The 17,847-nt window shown below is 41.9% G+C and overlaps 1 protein-coding gene across 1 annotated transcript in view; it reads right to left on the reverse strand.

The window, feature by feature from the left end:
- Window positions 1-17,847, reverse strand: part of LOC124613576 — an 896,539-nt gene that overhangs the window by 79,703 nt on the left and 798,989 nt on the right. The window contains exons 6-7 of the mRNA XM_047142291.1: window positions 8,922-9,009; window positions 3,449-3,554 (exon numbers count right to left, since the gene is read on the reverse strand). Coding sequence (XP_046998247.1) covers window positions 3,449-3,554; window positions 8,922-9,009 — 194 coding nt within the window. The remainder of the gene's footprint in view (window positions 1-3,448; window positions 3,555-8,921; window positions 9,010-17,847) is intronic.

The following is a 17,847-nucleotide window of genomic DNA, read 5'->3' on the forward strand; positions in this document are numbered from 1 at the left end:
TGTCGTCAGACCGGCTTGTGCGAGCCCGAGGTTGTTTCGGTTTGTTGTCACGCCTTCATTAAACTGTCGCACCCACGAACGCACTTTCGACACATCCATAACTCCATCACCACATGTCTCCTTCAACTGTCGATGAATTTCAATTGGTTTCACGCCACGCAAATTCAGAAAACGAATGATTGCACGCTGTTCAAGTAAGGAAAACGTCGCCATTTTAAGTATTTAAAACAGTTCTCATTCTCGCCACTGGCGGTAAAATTCCATCTGCTGTACGGTGCTGCCGTCTCTGGGACGTATTGACAATGAACGCGGCCTCATTTTAAAACAATGCGCATGTTTCTATCTGTTTCCAGTCCGGAGAAAAAAAATCGGAGGCCTTAGAACTTGAATGCACCTCATATATGTGTTCTTTTTTATTTAGGTTGTTGGTACGAGGGTCATTCACTAATTAAAAAGACAAATTGGTCTGGGGAAAAAACTGTTAGTAGGACAAGTTTGTTACTTTTATGGCTTTAAGTTGGCGTCACTGGAATGAGAACTGATCAGCTGATGTATCGACATTATTTTGTTTATAAGCTCAAAAAATACATTTAAAGATGGTGAGTCCGCTTGAAACGTCCACATTAGTTGAACAACGTTCTGTTACTCGTTTTTTGCTTGATGAAGGCGATAAACCAGTGAATATATACTGTAGAATGTCTAAAGTTTATGGTGAAGGTTGTATGATTCGTGCAAATTTTTACAAGTGGGTAGAGCAGTTCAAAAATTCTCGCGACTCAGTGACTGACTAACACCGTTCTGGTCAACCAGTTTTAGTTTCAACTCCCTCACTTGAAAGTAGAATTGATGACACTGTTCGTGCCGACCGCCCTGTGACTGTGGAAATGATAGTTGATAAAGTTCTAGTTAGTACTGTAACAAGCGCAAGATGGGTCCCAAAGGCGTTTACGTGGCTACACAAGGAAACAAGGTTGAGAGCGTGCACAGAGCTAAAGAAACGTTATGAAAGAGAAGCTGAGCACTTCCTCAACAAAATTTTGACTTGTGATGAATCTTGGGTTCAGTCTTAAGAGCCAGAACCAAAAAGAAAAAGTATGGAGTGGAAGTACACCAATTCATCTGTCAAGAAAAATTCAAAACCGAAGCATCGGCAGGAAAAGTCATGTTAACGGTGTTTTGGGATGCTGAAGGTCCAGTTTTTGTGATTATCTCGAAGAGCAGCGAATACTACTCAGATTTGGTTTTAAAGAAGGTGAAGCTAGCCATGAGAGAGAGATGTCGTGGACCTCAGACAACACACGTCCTCATATTGCTCAACTACATCTACATCTACATCTACATTGATACTCCACAAGCCACCCAACGGTGTGTGGCGGAGGGCACTTTACGTGCCACTGTCATTACCTCCCTTTCCTGTTCCAGTCGCGTATGGTTCGCGGGAAGAACGACTGTCTGAAAGCCTCCGTGCGCGCTCTAATCTCTCTAATTTTACATTCGTGATCTCCTCGGGAGGTATAAGTAGGGGGAAGCAATATATTCGATACCTCATCCAGAAACGCACCCTCTCGAAACCTGGCGAGCAAGCTACACCGCGATGCAGAGCGCCTCTCTTGCAGAGTCTGCCACTTGAGTTAATCCGTGAAACCATCATCAAAATCGGCTGGGAAGTACAGTTTCATCCCCTTACAGCCCTGATTTTGCACCTAGTGATTTCCATTTGTTTGGTGCACTGAAGGAGGCATTACGTGGGAAGAGGTTCCAGGACAACGAGGACGTGTAAAAGTTTGTGGAAAATTGGTTAAAACATCAAGATAAAGCGTTCTTTGCAGCCGGAATAAAAAAGCTTGTAACCCGTTGGAACAAGTGCGTAAATGTTCAAGGGGATGATGTTGAAAAGTCGAAAAAGTATTGTTTTGTAAAAATAAACGCTTTTTTCTCCGGATTAGTTTGTCTCTTTAATTATTGAACGACCCTCGTAATTGTAATTCTTGCGTGTTTAGCTGAATTTACAGCCTTTAGATTTGATTGATTTATCGTGTAACCGAAGTTTCACGGATTCCTTTTAGCACTCACATAGATGACCTCACACTTTTCATTATTGAGGGTCAATTACCAATTTTCGCACCATACGATAGCTTTTCTAATTCGTTTTGTAATTTGTTCTGGTTCTCTGATGACTTAGCTAGCCGGTAAATGACAGTATCATCTGCAAACAACCTAAGATGGCTGCTGAGGTAGTCTCCTAAATCTTTTATGTAAATAAAGAACAGCAGAGGGTCTTGTTGTTGTTGTCTTCAGTCCTGAGACTGGTTTGATGCAGCTCTCCATGCTACTCTATCCTGTGCAAGCTGCTTCACCTCCCAGTACGTACTGCAGCCTACAGCCTTCTGAATCTGCTTAGTGTATTCATCTCTTGGTCTCCCTCTAGGCTTTTTTACCCTCCACGCTGCCCTACAATACTAAATTGGTGATCCATTGATGCCTCAGAACATGTCCTACCAACCGATCCTTTCTTCTGGTCAAGTTGTGCCACAAACTCCTCTTCTCCTCAATTCTATTCAATACCTCCTCATTAGTTATGTGATCTACCCATCTAAACTTTCAGCATTCTTCTGTAGCACCACATTTCGAAAGCTTCTATTCTCTTCCTGTCCAAACTATTTACCGTCCACGTTTCACTTCCATACATGGCTACACTCCATACAAATACTTTCAGAAACGATTTCCTGACACTTAAATCTATACTCGATCTTAACAATTTATTTCCTTCAGAAACGCTTTCCTTGCCACAAATAGTCTACATTTTATATTCTCTCTACTTCGACCATCGTGAGTTATTTTGCTCCCCAAATAGCAAAACTCCTTTACTACTTTAAGTGTCTCATTTCCTAATCTAATTCCCTCAGCAGCACCCGACTTAATTCGACTACATTCCATTATCCTTGTTTTGTTTTTGTTGATGTTCATCTTATATCCTCCTTTCAAGACACTATCCATTCCGTTCAACTGCTCTTCCAAGTCCTTTGCTGTCTCTGACAGAATTACAATGTCATCGGCGAACCTCAAAGTTTTTATTTCTTCTCCATGGATTTTAATACCTAGTCCGAACTTTTCTTTTGTTTCCATTACTACTTGCTCAATATACAGATTGAATAACATCGGGGAGAGGCTACAACCCTGTCTCACTCCCTTCCCAACCACTGCTTCCGTTTCATGTCCCTCGACTCTTATAACTGCCATCTGGTTTCTATGACGCCAGAGGGTCTATAACACCAGCAATCACTTCTGCTTTACTCAATGACGTTCTGTCAGTTATATACGAACTGACAGGAGATGCATGACTCCACTTGGCGCTTCGCCCACCCACTTCGTGTCCGCGCCTGGAGGCGAGTGCTGAGTGCAGACGTAGAGGATGAGGAGCTGCAGGCAGGGAGAAGGCGTACAGTACCTGTTGGGGCAGGGCGACAGTTCCGGTTGCTCGACGAGCACTCTCCGCTTCCCGCGGCTGGCCACGACTGCACGGCTGCCCGGGCACCTCACGCACGGCCGCGCACCTGCAAAACACACACACCAGGCTACCCTCTGCACCATCCGTCGTCGCTAGTGCAGGCGCTCTCTGTCTTCTGCGCCTCAGACCGCACTGCAGACGCCCTCCACTTTGCTGATGAGGACCCTGCAGAGATAAAGGCACCGCGCCACTGCCTTTATACGCCATATACAGGGCAGGCGACTCGTTAAACCAACGCGACAGACCGCCCTCTACAGTCCTCCTGCATCTGTGCAGCGCCGCCGCCTTTCCAAGACGATGTGACCGACTACGAAGGAACAACAGTCTGGTGCACACAGACGGGGTCCACAGAAGCGAGCGCTCTGGGTTTATACGCTCAGTGGAGGCGGGTCTTGTTAGAAATGAACTTGCAGGACTACCGAAAAATACTTCTAAACAAATGTGAGACTGCGATCACTGAGAAATGAGGCAAATTTTTGTTGACTGAAAATGAAAGCAAGAACCTAGGCAAAACAATGTTGCTTAAGAAGAATACGCCAGACGCAATTGGTAGTACACATGCAGGGCGTAAAAAGCTACGTAAGCTTTAAGACGAGATAATGAAAAAAATCTCAAATAGAATTCAAATGCTTTGGGAAATGATTTGCCTAAAAGTAAGAAATAAAATAGATTACACTGAGATAACAGAAGTCATGGGATAACGATATGCAGATATAGAGCTGGAGACAGTATCGCGTACACAAAGTATGAAAGTGCAGTGCATTGGTGTAGTTATCATTTGTACTCATGTGGTTCAAATGGCTCTAAGCACTAACATCTGAGGTCATCAGTCCCATAGACTTAGAATTACTTAAACCTAACTGACCTAAGCACATCACACACATCTATGTCCGAGGCAGGATTCGAACCTGCGACCGTAGCAGCAGCGCGGTTCCGGACTGAAGCGCATAGAACCGCTCACAGCGACCGGCTCATGTGATTCGTGTGAAAATGTTTCTGACGTGACGATGAATGCACGACAAGGAATAGTAGTTGCAGCTAGACGTATGGGACATTCCATTTCGGAAATCGTTAGGGAATTCAATATTCCGGGATCCACAACGTAAAGAGTGGGCCGAGAATACCAAACTTCAGACATTACCTCTCACCACGGTCAACGCAGTGGCCGACGGCCTCCACTGAACGACCGACAGCAGCGGCGCTTCCGCAGAGTTGTCAGTGCTAACAGGCAAGCAACACTGTGTGAAATAAATGCAGAAATCAATGTGTGAAATACGATAAGCGCATCCGTTAGGACAGTGTGACGAAATTTGACGTTAATGTGTTATGGCAGCAGATGACCGACGTGAGTTCCTTTGCTAACAGTAAGACATTGCTCGCAGGGCATCTCTTGGGCTCGTGACCATATCGGTTGCACCATAGACGACTAGAATACCGCGACGTGTTCAGATGAGTCGTGATTTCACTTGGTAAGAGCTGATGGTAGGGTTCGAGTGTGGCGCAGACCGCACGAAGCCGTGGAGCCAATTTGTCAACAAGGCACTGGGCCAGCTGGTGCTGGTTCCATAATGGTGTGGCGTGTGTTTACATGGAATGGATTGGGTCCTCTGGTCCACCTGAACCCACCATTGACTGGAAATGGTTACATTCGGCTATTTGGAGACCATTTGAAACGATGTCGTGTCACCGGGCCACAGTTGTCCGCGACTGGTTTGAAGAACATTCTGGACAATTCGAGGGAATGGTTTGGCCACCCAGATCGCCCAACATAAGTCCCATCGATCATTCATGGGACATAATCGAGAGGTCAGTTCGTGCACAGAATCCTACACCAGCAACACTTTCGCAATTATGGACGGCTATAGAGACAAAATGGCTCGACATTTCTGCAGGGAACTTCCATCGATTTGTGGAGTGTATGCCACGTCGAACTGCTGCACTACGCGGGGCAGTAGGAGGTCCAATACGATATTAGGAGGTATCCCGTGACTGTTGTCACCTCAATATAGAGAAATATTGACTTGACTTTGAATGGTGCTCGAAGTCATGTACAGCAAATGAGCCGCTGATTGAGAATTTAAAGGTCAGTGTTTAATTTAGAATTTTGAAGAGTACTGGAAGATATTTGTCTGTTGAATTATAGAGACCGTGCAGTTTGCCATTATGTTGCCTTGTGACACAACTGCCATGTGAAGTCAAGCGGTTACACATTTAACCGACGGGTTTGCTATTGCTATGAAAATCATTAACTTTAACAGCTGAGATGCTCGTAATTATGTTATTGACGTAAGGAGACAACTGAGTCTCATTCGGCAACAGATTTCAGCTGATATCTGATAGCAGATTCCAATTTTATTAACCTTTTTTAATTGACAAACGTTAATGAACAACAAAAATGTTGTCATCAGCAATGAGAGGAGATGTACTACCTCTTTCACCATAAGCATCTATTTCTCTAGTATCTGTACGGTTCTCTAATGAAAAATTTTTCAGGCTCTAAAACTGTCGAAGCTTTTTCACATCTATTCCTGCTCATCAAAAAAATATCTCATAGTCACACAGCAGCACTAAGTCTTGTGACAATATCCAACAACCGAACCCTTAAAGTTTTTAATTCGAACATTGAAGCAAGTGTACGGTTGGCATAAGTAAGCAAAATGAATTATTTGAATGATTAAAATCATAAAAACAGCAATTAGAAGGCTCATACGTCACTGATGTAGAAGGAGCATTAACAAGGAAACATCGCTAACTTGACCTTATATTTTCAAAAGAAAGAAGTACAGAAGGAAGTGATCTATCTCAGCAATCGATCACGCGCGGTAGTTTGGACCGTAATTCTAATGGTACGTAGACTTGAATGTGCATCTTTCAAACATTCACGTGCAAAGGTAGTTTGTCACTCGCGTTCTCCTATTTGTGAGATGTTGAAGGTGATGGAAGATTACGTGGGGAGGGGGTCACGTCTGCCAAATGTGTTTTGAAATCTTGTTCCAAAACACGTTGTTTTAAGTGAAAAAATACATAATTTCGATTAAACTTTTTCTATTGACAAACGTTTGTGAACAACAAAAATGTTGTCAACAGCAATGAGATGTACTACCTCATTCACTAAATGCATCTGTTTCTCTAGTATTGGAATTATTGCTTTTTGATTTACAGTTCAATTATGCCAATCACGTTGAAGAATAGGGCAACTTCTGGGAATGTGCTTCATTTTAACAGTTACGGCTTTTCAGTCTAAAGAAAAAAGCGTACAACAAAGATTTTAACACCCACACAACGCAACGCTACTTCTTTAATGGGATATTTGATTAATTTACACTGCATTTGTGAATCACAACGTGAAAGTGTTCAAAGCAAAGTGATCTCTGGCACCAGGTACATACTTTTTAAATGGGATATTTGATTAATTTATACTGCATTTGTGAATCACAACGTGAAAGTGTTCAAAGCAAAGTGATCTCTGGCACCAGGTACAGATTAGATACCGCACAGTTTCACACAATGAACGAAACACTATAGCTTGTTGGTTGAAGGACATTATGAACACGAACGCCTTTCTCATACTTCTGTACAGTACTTAGCGCTCGGGCATTAGGCAGCTGCAGTGGGATGGTACGAGTGACAAACAATAGATGCAAGCGACTGTAGAAAAGTAAAACATTCAGAAGGTAGTAACTACATATTGTCGCAATTATGGCTCAAATTTTCGCACGAGATAGATTGCCAGGGCAGATATTTTACAAGTGTGCTTGTTTTTGCCCAGAGATATGCAGTTAATATGGTGATGTTTCCTTGTGAGTAGAATCCGTAGTTCGACTGGAACTGATCGGTGATTTGCGCTTCCAAATTTCTTCTTTTTATCTGGAAAAGTTGGCGAGCAAGAGCAATGTCGACAGTACTTGTAAGCGAGACATTACTTCCTGCGCCAAACGCTGTCTGTTTGCTGATATTCGACGGATTCTTTATTGAAAAATTTATGAGACTGAAAAATTGTTGGAATTTTTTTACACCTTAGGGCGTAGACGATAGAAATATGCAGATGGCACGTTCTACATAATCTCCAGACAAATATACTCTAGTGATCTTTAAAACTCTTAGATTCTAAGTTAAACATATTACACATTATTATTCTGTGGTACAGTATTTTTGGGATACTTGATTTAGCAATACGCGTTCATTACTTAAAATAAGGTAATTACAATTATATGTGGGAGTAGGATAGATAGACGGGCAAGCGAAAGAGTTTCTGCATCGAAATGGGGAGAAAACAGGGTTGTGCCATTAGTGAACAAAGAAAAAGATTGGTTGATAGTGTAAGTAGGCTGTTTAGGTATTTTATATTGGTAACGCCACGTAGCGCTCTGCATGAAAATCACTGGCTGTGCTGTGTGCAGTCTGTGGCTGGGTGGCATTGTTGGAGTATATGCTATTGTAGTGTTGGGCAGTTGGCTGTTAACAGCGCGTAGCGTTGTGCAGTTGGAGGTGAGCCGCCAGCAGTGGTGGATGGGGGGAGAGAGATGGCGGAATTTTGAGAGCGGACGATCTGGACGTGTGTCCATCAGAAAGAGTAAATTTGTAACATTGGATATCATGGACTGATATATATGATGACTTTTGAATATTAATTATATTCAAAAATACATTGTTTGTTCTCTATCAAAATCTTTCATTTGCTAACTATGCCTATTAGTAGTTAGTGCCTTCAGTAGTTTGAATCTTTTATGTAGCTGGCAGTAGTGGCGCTCGCTGTATTGCAGTAGTTCAAGTAACGAAGATTTTTGTGAGGTAAGTGATTTGTGAAAGGTATAGGTTAATGTTAGTCAGGGCCATTCTCTTGTAGGGATTATTGAAAGTCAGATTGCGTTGCGCTAAAAATATTGGCTGTCAGTTTAGTGTTGATCAGAATAGGTAAAGAGCGAAATGTCTGAGTACGTTCAGTTCTGCTCAGCTGTTTGTAACTCAAATAATGTAAGAGGTTTATCAGCACAGTAATTCATTAATTTTTCTAAGGGGACGTATCAATAGGTCAAATACTGAGCCATAAAAGATTGATACCAGCAGTATCAGTGTAAAATATTTCATTAAATTTGTGTAAATCCTGTGTAAACCATACATTTCTCTTCATAATGTTTGTAGTATATGTGGTCTACGACATACGAAACTAACGAACTAAAATCAAACGGTACTGCACGTCACTTCAGCAGAGTCTGAAACTGAGATCATTCCGACCAAAGGAAACTGATTCGATACTGCAAAAAAACTGGAATCTTCTACAAGCTTTTTAAGGAAAACTCTGTAATAGCCATGCATTCCCTTTCCCTCCCATCCTGGACAGTAGAGATGCAGACGTCCGGATGAGTAGCACTTGCTCGAAGTGCAGCATCGCGTTCGCGCTCTGGATGCTTACCTGACCCGCTGCGCTTCTCAGGCGGGTACCTGCGTAGAGGCGCCTGCTCCGGTGGCGTCACGGACGCATTGATGGCGCCCCAGTACATCTGGAACACAAAACGACAGCTCACAAAGGGAAGTAAATAAATCTGAAGACGATTGCAGGAATATACATATAGAAAGTTCACAGCGTAAAACAAGATTTTTCTTACTAACCCTACGTATTTCGAAGTAAAGAGTGTTTACTAACACTCATCTGAGGATTGGAAATGAGACGCTACTAGTAGGGTATGCGTTTTGCTATTTTGGCCGCAAAATAGCTGATAATGACCGAAGTTAAGTCGACATACAATTCAGACTAACAAGGAAGGTGTTTTTGAAAAAGATAAATTTGCTAAAATCCAATACAAATTCAAGTACTTGTTTTGCAAATCAAACTGCCTTTCCCTGCTGCTAGTTATTTTATCTATCCCATACGCGTTTCGCCTTCTCCTTTTCTAAGGCATCATCAGTGGATCTATAATGATACAGTTTTGTTAGTTATAGATTATCAAACAGTTCACTTCGCGATTTTTTGTAAAAATGTAATTACTTACGATTTGCTGATCTCCGTTTCCTCACATCTGGTCTGCAGGTCGCACTACCACTTTTAACACTGTTCTATATTCACATCTTTGTATTTTCGCCATCCACACACTGTTCACCATGTTTCTCACTCTTTTTTTGTGGTAGAATATCGTTCTTCTGTCATTTGATACAACTATTTCGTCGTACACTTCTTTTCACAGCGTAAATATTGCGACTCCATTACGTGTTTCATCGTCTTTGGTATGTTTACCTATGTGTTGCCACCATAACGAAGTATATGTTCGTTACTAACTTCTTTTTACGATGTTTATACCTTGTGTGTGCGTATGAGTGAGAGAGAACATGAGCACAAACCAACCATTAGAGAAGATGACATGAGAATAATTAGAATCAACAATAAAAAGCACCTTCTGACCATGCAAGAAAATTACTACACACATAAAACCAAAGCAGAGGGGAAAATCCTGTTAAATGACCAAGTACACATGCAAAGCAATTCATTATTTACACTAATAGATAAAATAACAGAATAATGTTCGCTAAAAGGATAAATATAATAATACTGTTCAATGTAATAATAATAGAACCCAACATCTTTACACTCACTCATCCATGACCCCTCCCCAGAATATTGAAACGAAAAGTCAAAACAGCTGTCACCAAAGTTTTCACCCACTCGCTAACAGCTAGTACAACGCCCCCCCCCCCTCCCTCCCCCCTCCATACACAAAAACGGCTCTATCCCCCCCTCTCTCTCTCACTCATGCGCACACACACGGTATAAACATCGTAAACAGAAGTTAGTAACGAACATATACTTCGTTAGGGTGGCAGCACATAGGTAAACATACAAAAGACGATGAAACTCGTAATGGAGTCGCAATATTTACGCTGCGAAAAGAAGTGTACGACGAAATAGTTGTATCAAGTGACAGGAAAACGACAGTCCACCACAAAAAAGGAGTGATAAACATGGTGAAAAGTGTGTGGATGGCGAAAATACAAAGATGTGAATATAGAACAGTGATAAAAGTGGTAGTGCGACCTCCAGACCAGATGTGAGGAAACGTAGATCAGCAAATCGTAAGTAATTACATTTTTACAAAAAATCGCGAAGTGAACTGTTTGATAAACTATAACTAACAAAACTGCATCATTATAGATCCACTGATGATGCCTTAGAAAAGGAGAAGGCGAAACGCGTATAGGATAGATAGAATAACTAGCAGCAGGAAAAGGCAGTTTGATTTGCAAAACAAGTATTTATATGCTTGCTGCGGAGGATGGCCACACAAACAAACGCATTCAAGTGTTCGAAAGTTGCTTACTTTTGGAAAATCTTAGAAAGTTTGTATTTTTCCGAAGTTTTAATCTTATACGGAAGTTAAATGTGGACGATAAGAAGCAGAGACAAGAAGAGAGTAGAAGGTTTCGAGATGTGGTGCTACAGAAGAATGCTGAAGATTAGATGGGTAGAATCAGCAACTAATAAGAGACCATCAGAATGGAAGTAGACAGATGGACACTAAGTACAAAACTAAAATTTTGCGTCCATATCAACAGTTAAACAATACTCATGGCGATACATTAAAGCATGTTCCATCTTTTTGTCACAGAGCCAGCACTCAGCATTACGCTAGAAATAGATATGTAACTTCTGGAAAACCATCTGAGGATGCACCTGAAAAGGTTCGAAAACCGGCTCATGGAATAATAAATAACTATTCAAAAAAGTGACTGGTTGAAGTCTATACTGTGTCGAACTGGGAAGAAAAAATGTTTGTGGTGCAATTGGACTAAAAGAAGGGATAAGTTGATGGGACACATAGTGAACCATCAAGAGAAAATTAACTTAATAATCGGTATAAGTGAGGAGAAATGCCGGCTGGGTGGCCGAGCGGTTCTAGGCGCTACAGTCCCGAACCGCGCGATCGCTACGGTCGCAGGTTCCTATCCGGCCTCGGGCATGGATGTGTGTGATGTCCTTAGGTTAGTTAGGTTTAAGTAGTTCTAAGTTCTAGGGGACTGATGACATTAGAAGTTAAGTCCCATAGTGCTCAGAGCCATTTGAACCATTTTTGTGGAGAAATAAACTTTGTAGAGGGAGACCAAGGTCTGACTACGGTCATTAGGTTCAAGTGAGTATATGTAAGGCAGAGGCGTAGACGCTTCCACAGAACGGACTGCCGTTGAGCGCTGCGTCAAACCGGCTTTAGGTCTGGAGACCACAATGTAGTACCATACCTGTCTGTTCAACTTATGTGATTTCCCTTTATATTGATGCCCATTCCTCCTCACTTGAACTATCTACTGTGGTATTCATCATCGGAACATCTACAGCCTCAGACAATACGGAGCGCACATCACCATTCCTCAATAGTGCCTGTGGTATCTTGCCTAATAACGCCACGACACTTGGCAGTTTTCATAGACACATTTCGGATTATTGTAACAGATTCTGCCACGAAGCTGCTAATGAAGTGACTTGTAAAAAGGATTAAGTGCGTCTTCAAACTTTTAGTTTCTTGATTATTTTGTGTTTTAAAGACAGAGTGCAAAGGGTTGACATGAACAGGATACCGGCAGCATACAGCCACGCCGTTGTTCTAACAGCCTGGCGACATTCACCATAAACGAAAGCTTTATCTACTTTTTCGAGTGCCGTGTACACTGTGAAAGTCGGAAGAGTTTTACGGGCAAATTTTCTGGTAGCTACAAGAGCACATCAGAAACTGATTGGCTTCAAGCGGACAGGTAAACACACGAACTGCACCTGATAAGGGAAACACCCCATCACGCCCCCCTCAAGTTTAGTGGTAAGATGGCCCAGTGGATATGGTTCAAATGGCTCTGAGCACTATGGGACTTAACTTCTAAGGTCATCAGTCCCCTAGAACTTAGAAGTACTTAAACCTAACTAACCTAAGGACAGCACACACATCCATGCCCGAGGCAGGATTCGAACCTGCGACCGTTGCGGTCGCTCGGTTCCAAATTGTAGCGCCTAGAACCACTCGGCCACCTCGGCCGGCGCCCAGTGGGTAGCCCATCAAAAACTGAACACAGACCAAGCACGGAAACAGGAAGAAGGTGTACTGACCAGTGAAAAAAGAAGCAAAACAGAAGCAGTGATCGCTCCAAGTTCAAGATGTGCAACATCGAGGGAAGTTCAGTAGCCATAGCATCGTGGTTAGTTATGTGGTCACGCTGTTGGACTGCGAAGAGGGAGATCCGTGTTCAGATCTCTGTTGTGCCCCACATACTTATTTTTTTCACGAAATTGTGAACTGTCCGTCATTGGCGTGTCTGTTCGCTGTATTCAAATTTGTGTCTGTGTCTTGGGGGAGGGGGGGGGGCGTGTCTGTTTGCAAAAAGTCCCAAAATGGAACGCAAGAATCATAACATGGTACATGAGTAGAACAAATAGAAGGTACGTATGTCAGGAGGTCCCTTCCTTGCATTTCAGATGAGTGACCTGAGAATGCTACATACCATTTGTCCCCATACAGGCATTGCCGAACAGAATTACGAGGCGTAGTGCTTGAACCAATGTACTCGTAATCAGCAGGAGCGGTGTTCAAATTCCCATTTGACCGTACAGATTCTGATGGTTTCCGTAAATCACAGGGTTAGTCCTTTGGAAAAGACAACGACCGATTTCCTACTCAATCGGGCTTTATACACATTTCGTCTCTAATGACCTCGGCATGAAGCGTCGTTAAACAGCCTTCTTCCCTCTTTTCTCATTTCCGGCCTGCACCGTGCCTTTCGAAAACAAAATCCGGATCCATCCAAAACATAATCATTGCCCAGAAATATCCATTGAAGCTACTTTTTATACTGTTTGCGTCGGTGTTTTGTCTCATACGCGCGTCTAAACTCTATTTATTCTTGCGTACACTTAATTTCAGAAAACGATACAATGACTTACTCTTTTTCCCTTTACCTGAACCCACTTTTGTTGGAACTGGTAATAGCGCTGTTGTATCAGCAGAGATAATAAGGAATAAAAGCTGTCGGAACATTAAACACATTTAGACACATATTAAGTTATCTAACATTGCATATCAGAGCATTTTATCGTAGGCACCTCGTTTTGTAGAATTAGATCCCAGTAAGGGAAGAGAATGTGCTTGGCTAGCAAATCCTCGCGCACGGTCACTTTAGTTTCTAGAAACTCAAGTAGAACCAAAAAGACGGTACCCTACTCAACGGAATCACTGCCCTGGAAATGCAGGTGGCAAAATAATGAGGACGAGAACATCTGTAAAAGAAGAGAACATTGCAATCCAATGACCTCTACTTAAATTTATTTAAACAAGAGGCATTCCAGATATCAGTATAGAAACTGTAAGACGATCACTATAAGAGCCAAAAATAACCTTACCGGCCAATGACATCTATGTCACTTACGACGACATTTATGTTCAACAAACTACAGTGTGGCGTTTCGAAGATAATAGTTATTTCTCTCTATTCCGTTCAAGAAATAATCTCGGTAAAGCAAGTCTATGCACCTTTGTATGTTCCCATTTCCATGAAAATCAGGCAAAGGAACACGCAAACCCATTGCACCATTCCAAAGTCCAAGGCGAAGTTGTGGAACGGAGCAATAATTTTGAATAAAACGTATGCCTGGGTTTTATACTCGCACGTTTTGAGAGTGCTTCTGACAACAAAATCGGCGCTAACAAACATAAGTTACCAGATACTGATGCAACTCCTATTATAGTATACCGAAGAATATGTACGTCGGAGCTACGCTTCAATTAGGTCCCATCAGGATTGTGGGAAATTAAGATCTGATACAGAAGCTCGGAAAGATAATTGCATATCACAGAAAGTCTTCTCACCAGCTCCTTAGCAATAGTTCAGATCCGTAAACTGATAGAACGAAGAAGGGATACGGGTTAATGGAACTAACTACCTACTTTCGCTGTTGACATGAAGCTGATTGCCGCCTACGCAAATACACGTCAGCAATGAGCGGAATATTTTTATACAACACGTTTAAAAGTACGTATTGCGAAACTTAGCTCTCTCTGTACGTCCATGAGATCCAGAGCACAGTAGAAAAAGGTTCTCAGGTTGTTGACGTGTTCCCTGACCTCAGGTAGATAATCGATTCAGTTCCGCAATGTCAAATGGTTCAAATGGCTCTGAGCACTATGGAACTCAACTGCTGTGGTCATAAGTCCCCTAGAACTTAGAACTACTTAAACCTAACTAACCTAAGGACAGCACACAACACCCAGCCATCACGAGGCAGAGAAAATCCCTGACCCCGCCGGGAATCGAACCCGGGAACCCGGGGGATTGGGAAGCGAGAACGCTACCGCACGACCACGAGATGCGGGCTCCGCAATGTCATTTAGTTAACAAAATACGAAATTAACAAGTATCGGACCGGACTTGTGACTGGATAGAGGAGTCCCTTGTAGATAGAACTCGTTACATCACTCTTTACAGAAAAAGTTCAAAGATGTGAAGGTAATTTTGGGAGTGGCTCAATTAAGTGTGTTAGGGACATTACTGTTTACAATATATACAGGGTGGTCAGGAACAGTGTGAAAAGCTTGTGAAGGCGTTGCAAGGTAAGTTGTGATGGCAAATAATTGTTAAGAAAAAAATTCGATACATTGCGTCGTTTCCGAGCTAACTGACGTTGAAGTTAGCCAATCAGGTAGTTGTGCGCGCAAATTCAAGGGCCCGTCAATACAATTAATGCCAGTTGTTCTCGTAGCGTAGACGATAGCACACGAGACTGCTCAGCCTTTGGTTCGCGTTCGATCCTTACTGCGGTCCCATGTCCAATTTTTGTATCGTTCTCTCGTTCGGTTTTAGGAAGCCAAACGAAGAACACGTTGGAAGACACCGTCTCTGGCGGGCCGCTTGAATTTGCGCGCCAAACGGCCTGATTGGCCAACTTCAATGCTAATTAGCTCGCAAACGGCGCAACGTATAGAATTTTTTTCTTAACAGTTATTTCTCGGCACAACCTATCCTGCAACATCCTTACAAGCTTTTCAGATTGCTTCTGACCACTGTGTGCAAATGATCAAGTGGATAATGTTGTAGGTTCCGTGAGGCTATTCGCGGACGATGCTGTTGTCTGTGAGAAGGTAGCAACGGCAGAAATCTACAGCGAAATGCAAGAAGACTTTCAGAGGATCGACCTTTTCTGCAGAGAATGGAAGCTAACTCTGAATGTAAATGTGACGTGTTGTGCATAAATAGCGGAAGAGATGCACTACTGTTCGAGTATGCTGTTGGTGACAAATCGGTGGAAACACTAACTAGTGTAAACTAGGTAATAGTAACCAACCAGAGCGACCCGAAGTGGAGTGACCAAATAAAACAAATAGTAGGAAAAGTAGATGCCAGACCGAGATACATTGGGAGAAACTTACAGAAATGTAATTCATCCGTAAAATAATTGGCTTACGAAGCACTCGTTCGGCCGATTTTTGACTATGTTCAACAATCTAGGACTGTTACAAAGTTGTATTAATGGAAGAGATAAACAAGATCAAACGAAGAGCAGCGTGTTTCGTCACGAATGCGCTTATTACAGCGATGGCCGACAAAATCCAGTGACAGAAGGCACAAGAGTGGCGTTTTGCATCACGAGGATGTTTACTGTCGAGTTTTCTTTCCAAGAAGAGTCGAAAAACAAGTTACTTCCTCTCACGTATGTCTCTCGAAAGGATCACAACGAGATATTGGAGATCACACGGAGCTGTTTTGCACACAATCATTGTTCCCACACACGCGCTGCTCGTGAATGGGACGTGGAAGGGAGGAAAAGATTGTTGTACGACAAGTAGCCTCTCCCTCCCCCCCCCCCCCCCCCCCTACCCCTGTAAGGCGGCATTCGGAATGTAGATCTAGACACTGGTCTAAAAATAATGTACAACCAACACATTAAAAACGAAGTAGTACAAATTAACACCGATGTTACTAAACCAGTTGAAGAGTTTTTTTTTTATTTAGACCAGTTGAAGAAAACGACTAGAATGTTAACAAAAGGAATAAATAGAGAGTGAAAACGATCTATTAAGCCTTTCGTAGCCTAAGAAGAGTTTTCAAACCTCCGTTTCCTTCGTATCTGAGACAATGTTTTCTGTCTGTCTCGCCTCACGGCAGTGATAATGGACTTTTACTGCGAAATCCATTCAAAAACAAAGGGTTGTTCAGCGCAATGGAGAAATGAATGTTAGGAATCGCTATGAGAGAGAGAGAGAGAAAAAGAAGTAAATGAATTAGATAATAAACTGGAACGGAAGGCGTAGTTACGACTGTAAGGAAATGATTCGTAGATTGACAGAGCTTTCAGCAAGTGAACTAACAGTAACTGCGCCAAGAATGTGATTCGTAGATTTACAGTATATAAGAAAGACCGAGACGACGATTTAATGGAAAGTGGGTAGATGACATTGGGAAACACTGAGGAGAAACGTAAAAGCATGTAAAATAAGAAAGTATGAACGTAGAATTATGGAAGAGACTTTTATCCAGCAGTGGATGCGTATTGGCTAATGATCGACGACAATGATGACGCACTGTAACACCAATGAACAACCTAATTCTTCATATCATAAGATTTAGTGGTGCTGGTACTTACATTGGTAACAGTAGGACGATATTTTTTTAATCGTAGTGGTGGGCTAAAAATATGTAGTGGTCAATCAGTTTGGTTAATTTAATTTATTTATTTATTTCCGTCTTTCACTCTATTGCAAGGGCTCATTGGTAGAATAAGAGATAAGAAAAGTGAATGTGGGCAAGCGTATTGGTTCAGTAAGTTCAAATAAAATTTCCAAGTCGTTAAGGGGGTATGTTGTTTCATATTTTTGATTTTTTATAATTTTTTTTTGTATTTGCATTACACACGACGTCAAGACAAGAATGTCACAAAAATAGTGTCACGTGTAGTTATATAGTTTATTATTGTATCTTCATGTTTCTAATGTCTCTGTTTTTAAGAAGGAAGATACGAATATGTAATTATCTTAATTCATTTTACTACAGTAAAATGTGTATAACAACTGTTTAAAAATGATATCATTGGAACAACTTACATTTCGATAGAATGTACACAGAAAAAGAGAAAATAATCTTTCTGTTCTTCCCTTCCTAATTTTTATGTTAATATCTTAGATAACATAGGTCACACATAGAGCTTTCCTGTCACAGGTTTATCTTTGACTTGTTTGCCACGAGGTGGCGCTGCACACAATTCTGTGCTCCCTCACAACAGTAAATAGCTTGGCTGTGTGCTACTGTTTACGCTGGACCGAATACCATAGCTATGGTTAGCAAACCCAGTAAGGTGGGAAACTACTCTATTGTATGAC

This window comes from Schistocerca americana, chromosome 4 (assembly GCF_021461395.2).
Source record: "Schistocerca americana isolate TAMUIC-IGC-003095 chromosome 4, iqSchAmer2.1, whole genome shotgun sequence".
Classification (NCBI taxonomy): Eukaryota; Metazoa; Arthropoda; class Insecta; order Orthoptera; family Acrididae; genus Schistocerca; species Schistocerca americana.